We start from the raw sequence: 18,757 nt of genomic DNA on the forward strand, positions 1-18,757 counted from the left end.
TTACAATTTGATTGCACAGTGGGTGCAAAACTGCAGTTCAGCAGCAGCTTCTCTCCCCTCTTGTATCTTGTTTACATTCACAAAACAGGTTCACTTTATAACAGTTAAAAAGAGATACCCTTCTTTCCTTCACCTTTAAACCCAGCTTTACTTCTTCAGAAAAAAAATTCAGAATGTTAAGAGTCACTAAGGTCCATTTTATTAGTAGCAGCAATTTCAATTTTTACGTAAAAATAGTGTCAGCAGCTCTTACTAATGATACAATTAAACTTTCGTTTTAGTAAGCAGTATTACATAAAAAGCAGAGTCATTTATTTGGACTAGCGCTTTTTGCCTTAGTTAAGCAAATCGCACAAGTAATCTAGCTCTCTGTAGGGGCCCTACTGATGTAAGGAACAAGTCTACCCATATGTATAGACTTAAGAGGATTAGCCTACGAAGGACCAGTCTTCACTGTGCATTCTCTTAAGAGTAGTTTTCTTCCACTATTTTTTACCATGACAAACATTTGGGGCATTTTAATCCAGACACTCTGTAGCACTTTTATTTTGCTGGAGGTCCTGTAAAAATCATGCAGTTTGCAGGCTTGCTCTTTGGGACAATATGGTTTTACATTACTGTTTTCAGTCACAGAAAAACCCCACAAAGATAGACCAGCTACATGAAAAAATCATACTTTGAAAACTTGGTTCAAAATTCCATACTGGATACCAGGAAGCTGAGTTTTAGCAGATAATCTGCAGACATTCATCCATCTCTGGATATCAGTCAGTTTAAATGATGCAATGCAGTGCCAATGAAGTGGTAAAAGCGAAGTGTTACATAAGCAGGCAAGTGTTAGGTAATTAGCAAAACACAAAATAATGGAGCTTTGACTCTCAGGATAAGAAAAGCTGCACCTGTAACTGCATGATTTGTACTCTCCTAAAAGCTGAGCAAGTATCCCTTTAGTAGGTGAAAAACATAAATCAGATGTCACACTGTTTACCAATGTATTAGATGTGATTGTAGTTACCTACTGGAGACGTCATCTGCTGTGTTTTGTAGAATTTTGTGATGCTTACCCTTTTTCAGAAAGCCTAAAAAGGCTTAAAGTCTACTTTGAGTCTGATTTCCCTACACTATCCTCAATTATATTTAACAAATGATAAACTTATAAAAAAATCAAGTTGTCCTTAAAAATAACGAAGAAAGTGTTGCCTTGGTTAGAAAACTCGTACATATGCTTCCAACAGTCAGATAAATCATAATGAGCAACAAAAAGACGTCAGAAGTTATTAAAACCAATATTGCATAAGTATAACCAGCTTATAGGTTTTTCACTCAATTTCCCATATTTAAAAAGTTTGTATATGTACATCTTCAAAAAACCACACCACCAACAAACCTGATTGCCACTCAGGCAGATTCTCGCTTGGAAACAAATTGTAGCAGTTGTGTTTTCATTATGAAAACTAAAATAGTAGCCAAGCTCAGCAATTTGGGCAGCACTACAGTATTTCAGCAAGTCCAGGAATACTTGGTCCTGAAACGTGCTGGTATAAAAATGACTTAAACCAAAGCCTGCTCTTGGTTCATGTCATAATTGCAATGAAGTTGGCTGATGCTTGCCTTTAAAGTGGTATCAGTTGATCTTCTCTAGCCTCAAATAGTAGTAGTGTTAACTATTAAAAAAAAATAAAATCAAGCAATCATGCTGTAAACCAACAAGCAGCAGTCTATACATGACATACTACAAACCAATGAGGGATCTCTGCCCTGTAGTCACAACCATATTTTAATTACCTTTTCTGTGAACATATAAGCAAACGGTATCTTAAACTGCAATACTCAAATCTGCTTGACAGATTCTTGCACCCTACCCTGTGCCATGTAACTTTCAGATCCCATCCTCCAGTCAGGAACTCCAGGCCTGGCAGATCATCTGCAAGGTGAGACAGGGAGGGAGCCTACAGGGTGCCAAGGCAGGAGGCCAGAAGAGAGAGATGTGGAACAGTGCAGGCAGCTGAAAGGGCACTCTGCACCTGCATCCCCAGGAGAAGCAAGCAGGATCAGAAACCAGCAGTAGGGAGAAGGAGGGATCTGAAGACTAGAAGAGACTGTAAAGCTCAGAAGCAACATGTATGAGGCTTTTTACTGCTATTTTTCTTTACACCCAGTTTTCAGTTCCAAGCACAGGAGTACACCCCTAAGCTTTGTACAAAATCAACACTCATGTTTCAATATCTCATCTGGAAAATTCAGGAACCACCTATCAATTTGGCAACCATTGTGTTTTCACATGAAGAGAGATCAAAATTCAGGTGCTGTATAGGAACGACAGAATGAATGCAAGAAACCCTTCATCTCGATCATGAATTCAGCAACATCAGTAGCAAACAAACCATTTCTGCAAATGAATCTTCAGTACTTTCATAGTGCCTAGCACTTACTACACAGACATTGTCAGCTTCAGAGGGCATTGATTTCAGTATTAGCACATATTGGGTACCAGACTTAAAATCCATACCAGTCAGCAGCAGCTATGATTTATCAGAAGAAGGCCTGGTTTGTTTTTTATTCCACAATGTTCTGTTTGTAGAATGTCCTCTTATAAAATCTTCCATTACTAAGTTAACTAGCATAGTGGAATTATCATCCATAATACCAAGTATAGCAGATTGTCTTTGAAAATAATGCTCTGATCTGAAGTGTACTATGATTGTAAATGCTAAAAAATATGGCAGACTAATGTTTCTGGAAAAAAACCTACTTACTGCACTAAGAATTTTTTTTTCCCCCATGAAAACACACAAGGCTACAGATAGTAAGATAGTAAAAAATACCAGACTTGTCAACCTGGAAAAAGCATAACCTTAAACAGCATGAACCATGGTCCTTATTTCCATTTCAGGTATTACCACCAGGAACAATTATTTTAAGTATTTGGAAAGGCAAAAGTTATCTCAGCAATCACTTTAATAAAAATTATTACAACCTATTAAAATCAAGGAGATTTTAAGTTTTCACAAACAATTTAGGGATTTAATTTTTCCTGCCACATAACTTGGAAGATAAAAAACTTCAAGCATTGCTTCCATCAACAGCATCTTCCCTCAGCTGCCTGTTGTTTCAGTGACTACGAACATGAGTAGCATCATGTAATGTCTGATTACTCCCAACAATACGAAGAGACTAAGAATTAGAGTTAAACCTAGTATTTTGACTGAAATAATTTCCACAAGATATGTGGAACAAAATATCCAGCTTGTTTTGGAAGCAAGTCTCTTCACAACAGCTTTGCCTTTTACATTTAGAATTTTTCTGTCTGTTTGGTAAGATGCAAGTATAAGGGAAGTCTAACATCTACAGTTAGGCAAGTACACAACCTCCCCACATATACCACTAGTAAATAATCAGACTGCATACAAGATATTTGTAAAAGTAATAAAACCCTTTGATGCTCCATATTTATGCTGGCAAATACCTCTCCTGATATAGAAGGCACTTGAAAACCCAATATGGTTTGGTTCATTAAGTTTGCAAAGTACAAACAATTGTACAAACATAGAATTATATTGAAGCATGTCAGCCATTGTGACATTATCTACAAAACAAGTTTCCAATTGTTGATAACACTGGTTTTATGGGAATGAGCAGTGGTTTCAGCAGCTTTACTGAAGACATGACAGGGTTTCCAGTACCACAATCTTAGTAAGTAAAAAGCCCTCAAAAACGTACAAGTTTAGGGGCCACAGAAAGACAAGACCCAAAGTCCATAACCTTCATTCAATATCCGCTCCTTAGAAGTGAACTCCATCCATAGCCTGAGGGCAAAAATCTATTCAGTCAATTCCAGAACAGTGGTGGTAGCAGGCTCTGTCTTGAGAAGTATGTTGTTATACCATTACAGTACAGAAAACTTTGGTCCAACAGCACGATTTCAGAAATTCACTACATGGCTGCGACATCAATCTGTATGTAAAGCTGTCTTACTCCTGCCTATGGAAGAGACAAAGAGAGTGAAAAAAACCTGTAAGGCCAAAGCAATTTAACTGACCTGAACACCAGCCCACGTCAGTAAGTAACCTAGCAAAAACCTCAGCATCTTATTTTTCTGTAATTCATTTTCCACATTTAGCACATCATTCACTGAGATACTGGCAATCTGGAAACCTACAAACTTTGAGAGTGCTGTATGAATACATAGTTCTTCACACAGTCAAGTGCACATATGTAATTATATATCAACATTAGCTTTGCTACATTACCTTGTCTGGCTCATCCTAAATAACTGTCGTACGTGAAACTGCACAAAAGCAATTCTTTATTTTGTACAAGTTTAACTTCCTGAAAAGCAAGCTGCTTAAAGAACTGTCAGTTTAAAATGGAGCTAAGCACAAGAGCGTAACATGGGATCTGTTATTCGAACCAGTTCTATGCTTAAGATTTTAGCAAGAAACGATGACTACAGTGAATTTACATGACATCATGACACACTAAAATAACTTTTGGTAAACCTATGTGAATTGTACGGAAGTATTTGTCTCCTCAGAAATCCTATTAAACTAGGCTTAGATGGACTTGCTTAGTTTTATCATCATTCAGTATAAAACAGCATTAAAAAATATCATTAGTCATTCATTTTAACCTCAGCGGCAGGCCAGCAACAATGTTGTGATGGTCACTGGTTATGCAACGAGATCTTGAAGCATTAGGCTGAACACTGCTAAAGATCATATTGTCTTCAACTATCATCAACTTGCTTTTAGCTCAGTTGAGTGGCAAAACCAACTATCAATTATATTAAGATCAATGAGGGCCAATATTACTAAGGAGAAAAACCTCTACTTGCTTCAACTATTCCTCCACTTGTTACCATAGGTCAGGTAAGAAAAATGATAGACCTTGTTCTCCCAATTCCCTTTATAGACACGTGGCTCTTGATACCTGCACAGCTACAAAACAGCTGAAGAGCTAATGACTCCCTTGGAAAATGCAATCCTTTGGAGGCTTGAGATGTAAAATTAGTTTTAATGTAATAGGATGTTCTGTATAGTCCTGCCCCAAAAATATCCCTTAGTTTCAAACTACTCAGTCTGCAGAATAAGCCACACAGACTGATTTCTACCTACCCAATAATCTAAAGCTGTATGTGATGGAACATCTCAAAAAGGACCAAATTTTATTCATAAAGTTTGATTTTAGAATATTTGTAACAACAAATCCTCCTTTCCTAAGTCTCTAACATAAAAACAACTACCTGTGTTTATTTTTATTGGGTTCCCCATAACTGACTACTTTAAAATTCCTTAAACTTTAAGGAGTTCAAAAGAATTCATGTGCTCACACAGCACATTGTAGGGTTGGCTTCAGTGGTGTCTCTCCTAAAAGTCCAGAAACTTAGTAGGCAAGATGCATAACACCCCCCCCCTCCCCCCAGTCCAGTCTGGAATTTTTAATAAATGTTGTAAAACAGTTAGTAAAAGGGGCACTTATCAGATGCATAAAAAATTCACTAAGCCATCACATAGGCAAGCTGCCAATGCAGTGGGCCAATACAACATTTAGACAAGGAAAAGAATGTGCATGTGAGCACACACAGACTTTCCCCACTGTAGAAAGCTTTGAAAAGAACATTTATGCAAGCACCAATTAACCTGTTGACAGAAGCAGTCTTTATTTACAGTATCAAATACCTGATCAGAAGCTCCCTTTCTTCACTGTCCAGCTCACTTAGAGAAGTCAGTAATTTACATATCTCCAAAATATTACCCTTTAGCTAATAATATTCTGTTACCTAAAACACTGGTTATAAGCAGGAATATTTGTCTCCTTTTCAGCTACAAAACTTTCCATTACTCAAAAGCACAGAAAGGACATTATGGAAAAATGTAATAGTTTTTTTCAAATACAGTCCTCCAACATCAAGGATAAAACCAGGATGTTTGGCTCTGCATGGTATGAGAAAGTTTCCAGCTTTATTCTTCACAAAGTTCTCTTGCTTGGAGAGAAATTTTCTATTTTATCTTAATAGACTCTAAGTTCTACTTGTAAACCATTCACATCCAGTAGCTATACTGGATAGGCAGCCAAACTGAATTTCATGTTTCATGCTTAAAAGTATAAGGAAGCAACAGAAAAATCTTTCTGAAATTTATAAGTTTTTAATCTTAAGGCAAGAACTATCAACTTCTAATAAAGTTTCTGTTGTTCACGAGAATTCCAACATTTCATATCAGCTACAAGTGCTATCAAATACATCACTATCTATATAAAAAAATATAAGCTGTAAGGAAATAAATGGGAACATACTGGTCATATACAACATGACAATTGATGGTTACGTTTTAACTAGTGATCACCTGTCCTGGTTTCAGCTGGGATAGAGTTAATTGTCTTCCTAGTAGCTGGTACAGTGCTACGTTTTTGAGCTAGGTATGAGAAGAATGTTGATAACACGTTGATGTTTTCAGTTACTGCTGAGTAGTGTTTAGACTAAGTCAAGGATTTTTCAGCTTCTCATGCCCAGCCAGCGAGAAGGCTAGAGGGGCATAAGAATTTGGGAGGGGACACAGCCAGGACAGCTGACCCAAACTGGCCAAAGGGGTATTCCATACCATGTGATGTCACGTCTAGTATGTAAGCTGGGGGAGTTGGCCTGGGTGGGAATCGCTGCTTAGGGACTAACTGGGCATTGGTTGGCAAGTGGTGAGCATTGCATTGTGCGTCACTTGTTTTGTATACGCCAAGCCATTTATTATTATTGTTATCATTATTAGTTTCTTCTTTTCTGTTCTATTAAACTGTTCTTTTCTCAACCCACAAATTTTACTTTTTTTTTTATTCTCTCCCCCACCCCACGGAGTGGGGGGGCAGTGAGTGAGAGGCTGTGTGGTGCTTAGTTACCAGCTGGGGTTAAAGCACGAGATCACCACAGCATGGATATTACTAAAAGACAAAATATGCAAAGACCATGGATTCTTAGAGGGATAGAAATGAATGACAAATACAGCAGCAGCACAATGAAAAACTTAAGTAGGTCCAGTCTGTGGTCGGAAGCTGTATCTTGAGGTAAGCCTCATCTATTTTCTTGGTTCCTCATAGGTCAATATAGGGTTTCAACTTAATTTGATACACCTCAGACAATTACAGCTGTTATTTCCATTAAGTGGCATCAAAAAAATAATGCGGAGAGGTACAGTAATTCCATCTACATTACTGAGTATTTTGAAATTGTTCTATACAGCTGGAGCAGCAACGCTTTTCAAAACATACTGATACCAAAACCAGAAACATTTAATTTTTCTTGATAAGAATTACATCACATCACATGACAGGCAATTTACGCTTTGAGATGTGATTTCTGCTGATGAGACATACCTGAGTAAAAATATTGTGAGTCTGGCTTAGAATCCACCTTCCATCAGCATCAGGAGCTACTAATAATTTCAAAGTCCCTATGTAAACATCAGTACAGAGGGTCCAGAAATGTGGATCATGTAAACTGTAAACTCCTTGCAACTGCTGCACCTGAAAATACAGTCAAATTTTAAAAAATATATTTCAGAAAATGTTTGTCTGTACTGTTTTACAGAAAATATTATAAAAGCCAATGCATTCTTCTACTTCTAGCTAACTGTGCAATTTGTGATATTTCACTTAAATTCCTTATTACTATCTCAGTAATTGTAAGGTGAAAACATACAGATTGTACATACATGTCATGTTTTTATATCTTCCTGCATTTACATTCTACATATATCTAACCGAAAGCATTTCTGAAAACAGTGGTATCAAGGAGAAAAATCACAGTTATTAAATTTGAGAGGGCATTCAATTAAAACAGCAATTTTTGCAATGCAGGAGTTTTCCCATTAAACAATTTGTGAGAGATTCTAACTACTAACAGTAATATATTATTATTTCTGCAAATATTTTGTGAGGGCTTAGATTTGTCCTGTCAAAACCCTTCTTCTTCCTCTGTCCAATTTTAGCAAAACCTCCACATGACGATTACAATCCTGTAACTTCCCGAGGAAAGATGATACTCCTACAAGTACTTTCTATTAACTTCGCAGAGGTGCTTCAATGTTCAGGTCATGATACAGTAATACCTATTTATTTAACTTATCTAAGTTAAATGAGAGTACCAGGAGAGGTCAAATCCAGAGTAATCTAAATGTTTTTATAAATACACTTCCAATGTTACTCCACCTCACTTTACTAAGAACTAGATTTTGAGGGGGACAAAAGCTGAACGAAACAGAAGAACATGCACTTTATATCAGCACAAAGTACTTTGAGAGGAAAAGCTTCAGGATTTTTTTTTCTAAACCAACAGAGCACATTTTAAAACACAAACTGAGTTGAAGCTATATACAATTTAGGACTTCAGAAAGATAAGAATCAAACTGGTACCTCCATTTGTATAATCTAAGGAACATTTCACAAGCATTACTGGAAAAACATCACAAAATACCCTCATACACACAGCTGATTCAGTCAGCAGCTTGATCTGAAGCAAAACGGCCTAAGAGCTCACCCTCTGGTAGCACTGAGGCAGGGCATTTTCCAAGGAAGGAGGAGTTCGCTGCATCAGAATTCCAATGGATTCTTTTAAAAGTGGAACAATACTGGAAAGAAAAAAGGAAGTTAGCTACTATTATGTTTTCAAAAGATGCAGAACAAAGAGCAACATAATACTCCTTAATGCTCTTGAACAATTTTTCTTTAGTTGTTCCACCAGAAGCTGAGAAAGTTGCCTGATATAGAAAATAAAAGGATTGACAAAATTGCTATGGTATCTTACTAAAGGCAGGATTACTTTTCCCACAGATTTTCCACAGAGACAAGTGGTGGACAGTCACAAAAGACTTAATAGTTTAATCATGGGATTTGAGATGAAATTTCTTCGTGTCTTAAAAGTTATCTGACAAAGCAGCTGATAAGTATTGCTCAAAACTAAAACCCACTTCAATGGCAATCACTCACAACCAATGATAAAAATATGCAACTGAAATGGTTTTTGCTTTTGTGTTTGGCTTAAGGCATATTTTTCTTATGAACTAGGACAATAATAGCGAGTTCCTAAAACAAAATTAGTATGGACCGGTCCAGCTATAACAAAGTTACTTGTCAGAAACAGACAACTTAGCATATTCTTGAAGTGAACTAAGTGTAGGGTCTCATCCAAGCTCAAGGATTAAACATTTGGAAGCAATTAGAGGTTCCCTCCTGGCCAAATGGTCTTGTTTAATCAGCAAACGAAGATCACACTAATACCCTTTTTTATTATTTTTCCTTTTCTTTTTTTTTTTCTTCTTCTTTTAATAACAACAGGAGACCAGTAAGCCCATACCCTGAAGCTACCACTAAAAATTTATACTCTTATTAAGTTTTGGTTTGTTTTTTGGGTTTTTTTTGTGTGTATGTTGTTTTTTTTGTTTGGGGTTTTTTTTTTTTGGAGTAGCACATCACGTCTGGCTCAGAGCATCCTAAAATCTTCAAGCAGATGACAAATATCTATAGCCCAACACTAAAACTTAAATAGCAATCTAATTTCAAGAGCATGTAAGTCACCTCACACTCTAGACCAAAAGTGATGATATATTTCAGAAATTATAAGCTGAATTTCAGTGTTCAGCACTGCCATCACAGCTGGAGTATATAGTGATGGGATAAAAAGCATCCAGAAAATATTTGTAGGAGATTAGTTGTGCTGTCTGTTAAAGGAAACCACAGCAGCTTTGTTTAAAATCTCATGAAGTGATGTAGAATGCACTGCATAGACCAGCTGTATATTTGCAGATGTTGAACAGCATGACCTAACCATTCCTTTCCATTTTTAAAGACATGATTCCATTTGTACATGGAAGCAGTGCTGGCTGATTGACTGCTCAGCTCACTCCTTGGCTAATGCTTAGCCAGGGGTGGGAGGGAGTTAGAAGCTGCATGCCTTGCCTAATGAACCCCTGGAAAAACCACCACCCTAAAATTAAGTCTACTGCAGGCACACCGGTTATTCCAGCCAAATTCAGTGCCTGATGCACTCCATCATGTGGCCTCACACAGTTGCATTGCTACTGAGGAATCGGTTCAGAAACAGGAAGAAGCAATTAGGAGCAGGCAGGAGTTGCCTAAACTGGACCTGTCACCAAGACAATTAAACATTTAGCAATGCAATAACTGTCAATCTGTCTAAAGGAAACTTAACTGGAGCCTCACATTCTACATATAGTGGATTACAAAAGTTTAGGGCAAAAGGTTCTCTTATCAACAGACCCATCTCACCAAATAATGTCCACGTCACAAGCATTACAAAGGGAGCTGGAGCTGCCAAAATACTCCATTGCTGAATTAATTTCAGTTTAACTCACTATTTAAAATGGAGGTTTGCTTCTTAATAAAAACCTTGAAAGACCAATATACAAGTTCAGGATGCAAACTGAATACAAGATTTTTGAACACTGACTCCATGCCCATAAATTTAACAAGGCCCCTCTAACATATGCATCCAAAGGCTTCAAAAACCACACGTGTACAGGCTGCATATTTTTCCCAGGGAAAGAACTAAAGGAATGGAGAACGTAGGAGCTTGCCTTTTTATTGGAACATACCACTAGAGTGAAAAAAAATCCATGAAAGAAATCTAACCAAAAAATGTCTGATTTGCACAACTTATGTACATTATTTGATAAAACGGATGTACATTATCTGATAGAATGGAAATGAATTGGCAAGTAGGAGATTTGGAGAGACAGCCTATGGAAATTTAAGACTAGCAGGTTGAGGCATGTTAACCCATTCCAAAGACAGATTTGGTCAGTGAAACTGGTTAATTCATTCTGTAGCAGGATGCACATTGAAAAGAGAAAGTTACAATCCTGTTAGAGAGCTCTTCAGCTGAAGATGCATTTAAAATTAAGATCTGCTTCATTCTGAAAACCTTGTTGCCTAAGAAACTTATCTTCCAAGGTTAAGTCTATGCAATCAGCAAGGTGTGTACAAGTACCAAAGGTTGTCTCTCCTTGCCAGGCCATGGGGTGCAGTTTAAAGCAGCACATATTGGAACCATTAGCTCAAAATCAACTAATATACAAAAAGGTGAATGGGGAAGACATTCCACTCCTAGGATAGGTGGTACAGCTTAAAAGATAGTCTCCCTGCTGGCAAGATTTCACCCAGTCATGTTTTTGTAATGGCTCTATGCTAAAGCTGTACGAGGGAAACCTCCTGCTCAAGTTTTTAGCAGTAAAGCTGCACAAGTTATGCTTTTATCCAGACTTCACAAAAATGCTAAAGCCATGGTGTTTAACTGAAACAGCAACATCTTAAAGGTCCAAAGAATAGAAGTAAATCAGGATGTGCCTTGATACTACAGGTGCAAGTTGAAGCATATCCCAGTTCACATCTCCCTCCTCTAACTTAGACATACTGTTCAGCTACAAATTTATCTTTCGCAAAGCTGAAAAGGCCAAAAGAGAGCAGCAGCGATGCAGTATGCCCTCACAAACACTGTTAGAGCACAGAAGCCTACGCACTCATCTCTGCATCCAAAGGGACACTATCTTACGAGTTTGTCCTTTACGGTAAGACAAACTAACATGACAAACTACAGAATTCAGTTCTCTGATGTCTGAGGTTTTCCATTGTTTCATGCATACTACTGAAGTAAAAAACCTTTAATTAAAACCCCAAATGCCACACAGTGTGCTCTTTTCTCAAAAACTAACTGAAAACCAGTATTACTTAATCAGCACAAGGCACTAGAAAGATTAGTTCCATCTCATGTGACTGAAGAAAACACTAGGAAAGATGATGATACCAAGCAGGCTGAAAATGTGGTTAGAGAATTTGACCAAGCTTTCCTGTTTTTGGATTAGTCATTAGTGCAAAATACACGTGGTTGTCTCTGCAACAACTATTGCACTAGTATTTCCCCTCCTTTTTTTGGTCTATAGAAAGACTACTGAGGAAAATAAATAATGCTGAATGCTCACCAAGTGGAGAGTTTTTTTCATGCATAAGCAGTCTGTGAGCTTTGCTGCTAAAAGCAGATGCAATTTTCCAATGGTCTCTGTTTACCAAGCCTTGAATCTAAAACATCACACTTTTACAAGACAATGGAATTTGAACGAGGCGCTAACCCACAAGACTTGGGACATAAACATATCCTCCACAAAAGCCATAATATCAAAAGCAGCTAATGTGTGCAAAATGAGTCAGCAGCACATCACACTTTCACATACACTGTTAAAGAGGAAGCAAAAGGTGTTCAAAAAGATAAAAGCCATTGACATAAGTCTCATATATCCAGCCTACCACTACTACACATATCCTGATTAACAATGAAGAGCAAAACCATCAGACTCTTAATCAACTTGCATCGCATTCAGATAATACTCATATCCATGCCAGTCCCATCCTGTTTATGCCACTGTTTCTGTAGTCATAACTAGCAAGACTCTGGCATTGTCATGATCTTGGACAGAAAGGCTGAAAACAACTCTGGGGTGAAGAACCCTTTACACAGTCATTGTAGTCAGGGCACAGCTGGAAATTCATTTCGTGCTCTCAGCACTGCAGAAAATAGAGGATACTTGTGACAGATGTTGTGGAAGGTAAACAAACAATGCTAAGACTCAGGACCAGTGATGGCTCTTCAAATACCATAGATGAAAATCTACAGCCAGATTTCAAAATCTTTTTTTTTTTTTTTTTTTCCAGCCACCATCCACATCTGCAGTGCCAAGACTGTCAGTCTATTTCAGAACTTTAATAAAATTTTTCTATTAGGCAATGGCAATTTTAATCAGACTGAAGGCTTTGCTCAAGACAAGGATCACAGGTTCAACATTTACTTTTCCAATTTTAAATTGACTGTTCTCATAATAATGTAGTACTTTGATTCTCACACAAGGCTGGCAGGTACCATTACCCTGTAAATAAAAGGCGTGCCATTTAGCAATGATGGCTCAAAACACCACCAATGACAAGCATGCTAGTTTGGGGGAGTTTTCCTACAGATCATTCTTTCTGAATCTTAGTGAATGCAGAACTTCATTTAAAAAAGTAACTTTTTATACTGTTATGACCCAAACATTATAGGTATATACCCCAAACGTTACAGGCATGTCCTCCCCCAAAGCTCTTTTATATCATGCTCAAGCAGTTCTAGACTTTATGTAAAAATGATGTAATCCATGGAAACAACTTCACTAAATGACTGAAGTAAATTGCCTCATTTCTTTGACCACGTAATATGTAGTCTGCATGCGCTATCCAATCTAGTATCATATTTAGTCTACTGTGCCTTTCTAGAAACATGTGGCTCTAATAGTGGTTTTGGACAAACTTCTTGCTTTATACTGGAGTTGTGGCTTTTGCTTGATGACTAATTTCACATAGCTGATTGAAATACTAAAATTGCTTCAACATTTCAGAATAAGGCATAGACTAAAAAATAAAGGAACATTTAGTTTTAAATATTAAAAGCAGTCCAGAGACTTGAGAAATTGTTTACTGATTCAGGTACATTAAATTATGAGGAAAACATCTTGGAAAAAAACTTGTGTCGACCTGAACAACTATGAATAGCCAAGCCTTTTTTTAAAAAAAGACTTCAAACAAAATGCTATAAACCAGACTCATCTTTTAGGCATGTCCTATTTATGCTTTATAATTAATGGACACTTGCATGAGATAGTACAGAAAGTAATCAATGAAAGATTAATCAGATATTAGCGGTAGCCTCCAGGAACACTCAAGAGCTAGACATCCCCCCCCCCCCCCAGCTTCATCCTTCAGAATTGGCCATAGATTTATGATGCAGAGATTTTAAAAGATTACAGGCTATAACCCTCCAGTCGAGAAACCACAAACTACCAAGCCCTGTTCATCAAGGCTCAACAGATGAATAAATAAATGGAGAAAACACAACTTTCTACAGCAAGTACAAGCATAATAAAATTTGCAAAGTGGAAAGTATCTGACTTCATGTCTTTGCCTCTCTATATCAGAACAGTAATATGTAGGCAATTTTTCTTCCTCCAAAAATATAAAATTTCAAAGCATGAGGTGTAATAGGTATGAATGATATTTCTATATAATTGTACTAAAGACAGGCTTTTACTGGGATGTAGACAGTCATAGTCTACTGAAGGGAAGTAACTAATCTTACCTCTCTATACTCTAGCAAGAGCTACCTGATTTCTGCTTCCACTAAGCTTAGAAGTGTATTTATTTGTCAGTGGAAACAACCTCAGAAGAATCCCACACTGGATTTTCACTGTCCAACCAGAATGTTCTGCACTAACTCACAAGGCGTTAGGCAGAGAATATGTCATCTTAGAGCAGCCTTAGTGAAGGATCACAGGAGCAACATAGAGCAACCATATCAGTAGCTGACAATTTGCACTAATTAGACATGCCTACAGGAAGGCTCAACCATTTGAATTAAAAGCACTGCTTGACTTCTCTGAAGAGGTGTTGCTCAATCCTTCATGCATCTGCACAAGACAAAATAGGTTTCAAATTAGAGGCTGTACAGCTTTATATGGCAACAGTAAGTTCTTTAGTCATCCTATACAAATATTTTTGTGATTTCTTTTGTCAAGTGTTGCCATCATTTCAGAAAACTGAACACAGAAGACCCACTAATAGGAACAGGCAAGACTCAAGTAAATCAGAGAGATGCCCAACACTGAAGCTAGCAAACGCTCAAGATAAAATGAACAAACAGTTATTTCATCTAGACACAAGCAATCTTGGATTAAGAGCAATGATTCCCCTCTGCACTCACATGCAACTGCTTTGATATTCTACTGGCTTATTATACATAGTTCCATGGAAGGGAATAAGGATTTGTGCTCTGCCTTTATTCCCTCTTTGGATATATAAGTATCCTAGAAAGAATACAGAGAAAAGAAGAAAGAAGGAAGAAAGAAGGAAGAAAGAAGGAAGAAAGAAGGAAGAAAGAAGGAAGAAAGAAGGAAGAAAGAAGGAAGAAAGAAGGAAGAAAGAAGGAAGAAAGAAGGAAGAAAGAAGGAAGAAAGAAGGAAGAAAGAAGGAAGAAAGAAGGAAGAAAGAAGGAAGAAAGAAGGAAGAAAGAAGGAAGAAAGAAGGAAGAAAGAAGGAAGAAAGAAGGAAGAAAGAAGGAAGAAAGAAGAAAAAAGAAAGAAAGAAGAAAGAAGGAAGAAAGAAGGAAAAAGAAAGAAGACAGAAAAAAGAAAAAAGAAAAAAGACAGAAAAAAAGAAAAAAGACAGAAAAAAAAGAAAAAAGACAGAAAAAAGAAAGAAAAAAGAAAAAAGAAAGAAAAAAGAAAAAAGAAAGAAAAAAGAAAAAAGAAAGAAAAAAGAAAAAAGAAAGAAAAAAGAAAAAAGAAAGAAAAAAGAAAAAAGAAAAAAGAAAGAAAAAAGAAAAAAGAAAAAAGAAAAAAGAAAAAAGAAAGAAAAAAGAAAAAAGAAAAAAGAAAAAAGACAGAAAAAAGACAGAAAAAAGAAAAAAGACAGAAAAAAGAAAGAAAAAAGAAAAAAGAAAAAAGAAAGAAAAAAGAAAAAAGAAAAAAGAAAAAAGGAAAGAAAAAAAGAAAAAAGAAAAAAGAAAAAAGGAAAGAAAAAAAGAAAAAAGAAAAAAAGAAAAAAGAAAAAAAGAAAAAAAGAAAAAAGAAAAAAAGAAAAAAGAAAAAAAGAAAAAAAGAAAAAAAGAAAAAAAGAAAAAAAGAAAAAAAGAAAAAAGAAAAAAAGAAAAAAGAAAAAAAGAAAAAAAGAAAAAAAGAAAAAAAGAAAAAAAGAAAAAAAGAAAAAAAGAAAAAAAGAAAAAAAGAAAAAAAGAAAAAAAGAAAAAAAGAAAAAGCCCTGGATCAAATCTACCCCCTACCCATGCCCTGCACACTCTGTAAGTCAAACTCAGACCATTAAGCAACTAACTTGGAAAATACATGATTGAAGCCAAACCACTATCAGGTTAAGTGGTATACGCACACTTTATTCAGAAAAAAAGCACAAATTATAAACTTCATTAAACCCTCAAACAACTAAAAATGTACCAAGTATTAAACACTAAATTCACCAATTAGACAGTAATTTCTTAATCTTAGTTTGTCTTTCATTTTTCATATAGTTTTTTCTTTAAAATTTCCTTGCTAAAATGCAAGCTATTAAAATGCTTCTCAAAGGGTCTCATGAATCTCTAAAGGCATCTTATCACTATCACCTCATTCAGCTTTGTATCTCAAACATTAACTGTACATGAAGAATCAAAAAAATTACTTTTACAGTTGAAGTAAATTAAAACAAACTCTGTACAGCTTATGCCTTTGCCTGATACATTTGGACCACACAAAGTGTCTATACACATTCCTAAAATGTATGCATTTTCTATTTAAAATCTAATGGCCTGTCTGAACACAGTATCATCAGACTTTCAACAAAACACAGCTTACTGCAATGGCATAAATAAATTGCAACAGCTACTTAATGACCTTAAAGTACACTAAAAATGTAAGTGCACTATGATATCCACATTTTGATTAAATATTTGCTTGGATAGGCAAAGTGTAACATACTAATATAGATTTTTTAAATTAAACTACATTTAATCATCAGTTTCGGGAAAATTATGAAATTGAATTGCAAAGTATTTATTTTTGTACAATTTGAGACAAAATTCAGTGAGATAATTATTTTCCATTTTAAGAAAATTTCAATACATACTCAGGAAACGAAGCAGCTAGAGTTGGGAACCTGAAAGTTCTTGGTGATAGTTTTGTTAGTCCACTATACCCATTTGCTTATTTCAAGAAAGAGCAAAATGCCATGTGATTTCATAAATACTATCCCACATCCAGTAATGGATACCACATTCAACATCTGTTACTTTTCTATTTTAATCTAATTACTTTTCTAGATTACTTTGTACTATTTGCATCATAGTATCTTTACAGGATATAAAAGCTGCGAGTTAGTTATACCATGGTACCACATTAATGCATTACTTAGATCTTCCTATGACAATCTCTCATCAGGCCAAAAAACATGCCAATGTTAATTTGTTAAAGACAGAATGGATCCTCCGTAGTCTCAAACCCACATACCTAACTACTGTCATGCCATTATCTTTGCTCCTCCTGCAACTTTTACCACAAGAATTCCTCTTTTAAATAGATATAACTAAAGCTCAGCATCAGAAAATAAACCTGGTTTTGTTGAAAATAATTCAAACATGTTTCCGAATACACACTTCCAATAATACCCATCATACTGCAAGAATATAATCTTTCCCAAATCCCAATAGTGATAGTGCCCCAGATTGTCCAGCTGATTAAGAAAACTACTGATTAAACTTAGGAATCCAAAAAACTTCTTTCAAGGTACCTTATTATACTGTTTACAAGATGGGTGTTTATCCTATAGAAGACTCCTGCCTCAAATTTACATCTACAATTCTATCTTAATTCATCTCTACGCAAGCTTGTTCCAGCTGGAAAGCCTACTAACTACTTAGACTAAACACAGATGCAAACTGATACTGAAATCTAGACTGGTCTGAGGATCCTTCCCTTAGAGAAGAAAGCCACCAACTAACATGAGTAAAAATTAATTTACCAGTTTGTATTTTATTGGGAATTTCCAACTTTATCAGAATAATTTGGTCTATGTATACTTTATTTTCATATACAACCAGCAGGGTTTCTAGACTGTAACATTCACAATAGTGCATCCTCGTTATCCAAAAATTAACAGAATTTAATTCTGTTAATTAACTCTCCCACCATGACTTTAGATTTACACTCCTGGAGCCATCTGCAATATTCACAACTATTTCCTGTGATACCTTCCTGATGACAGAACACCACCTGTACTACAGGCAAGTCGTAATCCAGTACGGTAATTTGGCATTTGAGAACAAGTGACAGAAGGTCAGCACAAGAGCTCAAAGAAACACACACCCATAAAAAGACATTCTCCTAGGAAAGAAGTCTCCCTCCCAAATAACAGTTGACAGCCAAGAGCAAAAGGGTTTCCATACAGATTTTGACATTTCAATGCTTTACTTTAAAGCTTCAGAATACTCAAAGACATAGAAGAACCATGCTCAAGGTTTCACTTTCACTGAGAGCTGTTGGTTAACATTAACAAGCAGTAAAGAAGAGTATTGCTTGCTCTAGTTCATCAGTTTACAACTAATACGTTTAATGTAGAACCAGAGGTCTAAGCAGCTAATTAAAACAGAAATGGACAATTTCATATACTTAAAATGTGGAGTCAGGCAAAAGAGCTTGGGAAGATCAGCAATAAAATACAGTACTATTTAGATTTAAACCAAACAGCTAACATACTCCTGTACAAAGAGACAGCACCTTGGAGCTTTTACACAACCCTATTTGAAAGCAGCAAAGCTTTACAGTCCCAACTAGGTGAAAGTCCCCAGACAGCATTAAAACTTTTGGACAACTTTATCAGACTGGCTTTTGCATCTCTGCCTCAAAACTATGCTTGCGTTACTACAGCCACAAAGAACAGATCCTGATTTTTAAACACACATGCATGGGTCCACTTGCTGGGGTACACATATATTCTTATCCCACTCCACCTTATCAAAGTTGGTTTAACTAGTAAAAGGGACATGAGTGGGCTACTTCGCACAAGTAAAATTGACAAATATTCCTCTGAAACAGCAGTCAGTTATTTAATCTAAAGCCAAATCCCCCACAAAAGTTACTTACCAATGCTGCAAATAGGCCTACGGAAGTGGCCAGGAATCCCTGTACTAGAT

The 18,757-nt window shown here is 36.2% G+C and overlaps 1 protein-coding gene across 2 annotated transcripts in view; it reads right to left on the reverse strand.

Annotated features, from left to right (window-relative positions):
* Positions 1–2,115: 2,115 nt before the first annotated feature.
* SLC30A7 (solute carrier family 30 member 7) overlaps positions 2,116–18,757 on the reverse strand; it is a 40,873-nt gene continuing 24,231 nt past the window's right edge. For both annotated transcript variants that reach the window (XM_049807769.1, XM_049807768.1), the window contains exons 9-11: positions 8,525–8,615; positions 7,363–7,512; positions 2,116–3,981 (exon numbers count right to left, since the gene is read on the reverse strand). In XM_049807769.1, coding sequence (XP_049663726.1) covers positions 3,934–3,981; positions 7,363–7,512; positions 8,525–8,615 — 289 coding nt within the window. In that variant the 3' untranslated portion in view covers positions 2,116–3,933. The remainder of the gene's footprint in view (positions 3,982–7,362; positions 7,513–8,524; positions 8,616–18,757) is intronic.

This window comes from Accipiter gentilis, chromosome 8, assembly GCF_929443795.1.
Source record: "Accipiter gentilis chromosome 8, bAccGen1.1, whole genome shotgun sequence".
Lineage (NCBI taxonomy): Eukaryota > Metazoa > Chordata > Aves > Accipitriformes > Accipitridae > Astur > Astur gentilis.